At 40.3% G+C, this 5,006-nt stretch overlaps 1 protein-coding gene across 1 annotated transcript in view; it reads right to left on the reverse strand.

Moving 5' to 3' along the window:
• Nucleotides 1-801: 801 nt before the first annotated feature.
• Nucleotides 802-5,006, reverse strand: part of ACOT9 (acyl-CoA thioesterase 9) — a 19,722-nt gene continuing 15,517 nt past the window's right edge. The window contains exons 4-10 of the mRNA XM_012656338.1: nucleotides 3,515-3,582; nucleotides 2,885-2,996; nucleotides 2,629-2,719; nucleotides 2,366-2,451; nucleotides 1,853-1,940; nucleotides 1,553-1,703; nucleotides 802-1,133 (exon numbers count right to left, since the gene is read on the reverse strand). Of these exons, the coding sequence (XP_012511792.1) occupies nucleotides 1,045-1,133; nucleotides 1,553-1,703; nucleotides 1,853-1,940; nucleotides 2,366-2,451; nucleotides 2,629-2,719; nucleotides 2,885-2,996; nucleotides 3,515-3,582 (685 nt within the window). The 3' untranslated portion in view covers nucleotides 802-1,044. The remainder of the gene's footprint in view (nucleotides 1,134-1,552; nucleotides 1,704-1,852; nucleotides 1,941-2,365; nucleotides 2,452-2,628; nucleotides 2,720-2,884; nucleotides 2,997-3,514; nucleotides 3,583-5,006) is intronic.

The raw sequence follows: 5,006 nt of genomic DNA on the forward strand, positions 1-5,006 counted from the left end.
CTGTCTTGGCTGCAGATTAATGAGAATGCCTGCCTTTGGCTTCCTAGGTAACATTGTGATATTGGGCATGACCTCCCTTGCTATATTCCTTGAAACAAGTACAGTGTACTAGCCAAGAGTACCCTGGACCCACGCTGCCTGGTTCTGAATCCCAGCACTACCACTTCTTAGCTGTTGGACCTTGAGCAAGTTACTTAACCTCTGCGCTTCAGTTTCCTAAGTGGCTTAACCCTATGAGGCGGTTACACAACCTGCCTCATAGTGTTGACTGGAAGAAATAAATGAGCTAATACATGCCAAGTGCTGAGGACAGTGACTACCTAGCACATGGGAAGTGTTCCATAAGCAGAAGTAACTATTATTATTATTGTTCTTGTTTTTAATCGGATATATCCTACCCAGCCCCTAGCACAAGCTGCCTGGTGAATGAAAAAATGGTCCTGTTTTCTCACCTAGATCATCTCTGATCACCTCATGGCATGGTTTCCGATCTAAAGCTTCCCACAAATCTTACAGATGCTGTATCTTTTATTAAATCCCTTCACCCCAAATTTTCATCTACCCTCTGCTAACAACAAAATCTGGGAAACAGAGGGAAGTAAAAATACAAAGGAAACATGTAGGGTTGATGGGATTTTAGACAACTTACGGGAGCTGGTCAGGTTTAAAGAATGTCATCCAAATGCCTTGGCAGGAAACCTTGTATATTGATAGTAGCAATATATGTAAGACAAGAGTGAGTCCAACTGTGTAAAAAGGCATTCTGCCCTAATTTCTTCAGCAGATGGGATGCAACAAGGGAGGTTCACAATTAAAACTGTTTTTAAAGTATTTATTGTTTAGTAATTCTTTCTCCCTTCGGCCCCATTCAGCCACACTGTCGTCTGCTTTTCTGATCACCCTACAAGCTAAATACATTCTCCTTCTCAATGGAGGATGGGAAGCAAACTAAAATCAATACACGTGATGGGGCCTTGATGAAGTGCCTGAAGAGGCACTACGTCATTGCAGGTGGAGTGCTGGTTTTCAACAAGTGAGCTTTTCCTAGGGCTTCATAAAGTAGTCCTTTCTCAAGGTCACCGGGACACTCATGGAGTTGAAATGCCGCTGCCCATCTAAGTACAACATGGACTCTGAAACACAAGAAACATAATCCTGGAGAAACTTGCAGCACCTTAGAAAATCATTACACAAACACAAGATTACTTGAGAATACTGGGACAGAATGAGGTGTGCTGTTGGGCTAGGGTTGTGCAACATTCCCAAGGGAGCAGGCCATGACTCCTGTCCCTTTCCTCTGGCTAGACCAGTTTTGGGCTACCAGTGGCTGCTTGCAGCTGGCACCAGCTCTGCAGAGCAGAGCAGCAACAGCTGCCTGAGGGCCACAAGGTATCTCTGGCCTTCAGGGCTGTAGGCTTTCAAAAGCGAAATCTCCTAAAGACATGCTCTTGTGCTGACAGGCATCGATGTACTTCCTACAATGATTTAAAAGGAGAAAATTTTCTTTAAAAGTTCTTCCCTTCATTAGGGAAAAGCAATAATCACTGCTCACCTCCATATGTTCTGGGGAAAACCAGGGGCACTTCTTTTTCCGACATGAACGTGAAATGGAAGACATTGGTGGTCGTATGCTCTTTATCCTGAAGAGAGGCCACCTCACTATGTACTCTGACTTGAATGTGATTGTTCTGAGTAAAGCATACCTAACAGATTATAGACACTATAGTTAGTCAATTGCATTAGAAAGGGGGAAAGGCAGTCATAAAAGAAACAGTGCCTTTAGGATATAGAAACTTCTCTCTGAGGTACAAATAGCAACAAACTTGTATTTCATCTCTCATCACACACCTACCTGCGAAGAAAGAAAGAGCAATGAGCCAACTTCGACAGGTTTCTGAAACATGATGTCATCAACTGCCACCACAAATGCTCGAGAACCACTATTGGGGAATAGCAGAATCAGGGATAAGTTTCAAAATTCAGATGGTCTCAATTTTCCCCCTAACAACCAGCTGAAGCAAAATAAAAATGAATGAAGAATAAACTTTGAGAAGGGGGAAATGACCACAGCAGCAAGGAATGGTAAGAAGCGCCACTATGGTCAGACCAGGGCAAAATTCACTATATCTTTTCCCTACTACATATTACCATTGTATTTTCTCAGTAGTTCTTTAATGTGCTAACTTACAAAGTTAGAGCAACGGCCTTCTAAAATGAAGACCAAACCCAGCTGATTATCAGTGTGGTATTCATTTAAAAACATAACATATTCCCAAACACATCCAGACTGGCCCAAAATGTTTCATTTCAGTGGGGTGGTATAAATTGCTTCTCAGAAGTTAAGATTGCCTTAAATCTAACTCACCTGAAGCTACAAGCAGTAGCCCATGCAAGTTCATATGCTTTCCTCATAAGGAAACCACCAAAGATACGATTGAAAATGTTCCGCTCCTACAGGACATAAAATAAATTATGAATAAATACAAACTTATGGCCACCCTCTTATACAGAACAAAGGAATTAACAATGCAACAGAATGAAGGTCGGTTTAAAGGTATGTCAAATCTTGCACAAATATCATGAATGCAAGCTGTTCTATTCAGAAGATTTCTCGCTAAATTACAATACCTGAGGGTGGCAAATTTCCAAGCTCTTCAGTTTTGAATTCTCCATCCACACTGCATTAGGGGGCAAAATTCGACTCTGAAAACTTATAGTCCTATACAAACCGAGATTTATAAAAGCCTGTTAATGCCATGGTTTCACTGCTGAAAAGTAAAACATTCGCAAACAATTCCCAATACACTCAGGCAAGCGTGGCTTTGGAGAAGGCCAAAACTTAAAATGTGCTTTTCCAACTTGGAATCTCACCATCTTAACTTACTTTGGATCCAGCGTGTTAAGAAACATCTCATGTATAGTGGTCCTCTCCTCAGCGCTGGGAGCCATTTTCAGTAACGATGTGGAGCTGAAGGCAGTTCTTCTCCCCTTGTTCACTGGAACGTGTTGAGAGTAAAGAGCAATGATCAGGACAGTCATACTATATAGCACGGGGCGGCCTGACCTGGGGTGCCTTGGATCCTACAAAGGCAGTATTTCAAGATTTCAAAATCCCACCAGAAATTTTATAAATATCCAAGAGAAGGCTGCAGAGGCCACATAAAACTTTCACTGAGTCTTTGCTTTCAGATGAAAATTACATCAACTCAGTGTGAGACCACTTATTATCATCCTGATCTAGAATCCTGACCAGCAGTTATCCCATTAAGATACATTTCCCATTTCATTAAAACTGAGAAAACAAATTATTTCACTTAATAAATATTGTCTAATCAATAAAATTGTTCAAAGTATGGACTCCAAAGAACAAAAAATATTTTCAATTTCAATAAATTCTTGAAATGAGTAAGACATTGACTGGTATGAAGAGTCCATATACGATCTTAAATAATCTCTTGTGCAATATAATTAATGTGCTTTTCAATTTTCTCTTATTATAAACAAATTAATGTACATTCTCCTTGTTTAAAGAGCTCTTCTTCCTCTGGGCTTTCAGGGATGAGTGGATTTACAAATGCTGGCCTAAAAAGAAAAGAAAAGAATACAGTTTAAGATGTGCCATTATCTAATAAAACTTGAAGATGAACAATTACCTGCTAGTTTTAAAGTCTTCTGCTGTTCATTTTGGGTAATGCTTACTGCCTGCCTCACACATGAACACAGGAACAATTAGAGCCTTCTGGTTACAGACTTACCTGTACACTAGAAAGTTCACGTTATAAAAAGGACACTGCCGCTTGCCAAAATGTTTTACCTGTGTCTAATCATGAGGAAACAGTCAAATACAGGCTGTAGAATGTTCTATAAGACAACTTGGCTTAGATTTTTCAAAAATGTTGATGTCTTAAAAGACAGTAAATGTGTGTGTTTATAGACTAAGTCAAATTTCTAACACAAATGAGATTTCCCATAGGCTGTTAGACTGTGCTGTGCAAAGAGCAATGTCATTAGCATTCCTTCCCACCCCACCCCTATAACTAGTTAGTTTCAGTTTGGATGCCTTGGGTATAACTGTTGTTCGGAACCAAGAATTTGATTTAAGAGAAAAAAGATAAATAAGTTAAAGTCTGTATGGTTAAATGTGACTTAGAAATGATCATATAAACTCACGAGGTTTTTGTTTGTTTTAACGTACATCCTAGCTCTGTCCACTGAAAGGGCCTAGAAACAATGGCAAACTAGTAACAATGCACAGTTCCAGTGCCCAAATTTAGGTGTCTAAATACCAGTTCCCACTAAAAGGAACCACAGAACTCCTTGGAGAAATGGCTAATTCCAAGCCTGGGCCGGAAATGTGTAAGACAAGCCCCAGATATCATGCTGCAGCAGAGAGCAAGAAGGTATCGAAGACTAATAGAGATAGGTAGAAATGACACAGGAGCCACCTTAGAGGCGTCCCCACTGACCAAAGATGGTGTACCTTGAGCATCAGGAAGAACAATGACTATAATTTATTGAAATACATGTAATATGTATTTTTTGGTGCCATGACTCTGATATGAAAGTGTAATATATTAAAATCATGTCTTCACAATGATACCTTTCTAAAAAGCCAAAAAAGTAGGAAAATCATGTCATCACTAGCTAGGGAACCAACTCCTTATTCTGAAAACATGTAAATAAAAGGCAAGAATGGGCTGGGCATGGTGGCTCATTCCTGTAATCCCAGCACTTTGGAAGGCCAAGGTGGGAGGATCGCTTGAGCCCAAGAGTTCAAGACCAGCCTGGGCAACATAGTGAGACCCCTATCTCTATAAAAAATAAATAAATAAGAAAAATTAGCCAGGCGTGGTGGGACATGCCTATAGTCTCAGCTACTTGGGAGGCTGAGGTGAGAGGATTACTTAAGACCAGAAGTTTGAGGCTGCAGTGAGCTACACCTGCGCCACTGTACTCTAGGCATGGATGACAGAGCAAGACCCTGTTTCTAAAAATAAATAAATATA

The sequence above is a fragment of the Propithecus coquereli genome, unplaced genomic scaffold (genome assembly GCF_000956105.1).
Source record: "Propithecus coquereli isolate 6110/MARCELLA unplaced genomic scaffold, Pcoq_1.0 Scaffold50, whole genome shotgun sequence".
Lineage (NCBI taxonomy): Eukaryota > Metazoa > Chordata > Mammalia > Primates > Indriidae > Propithecus > Propithecus coquereli.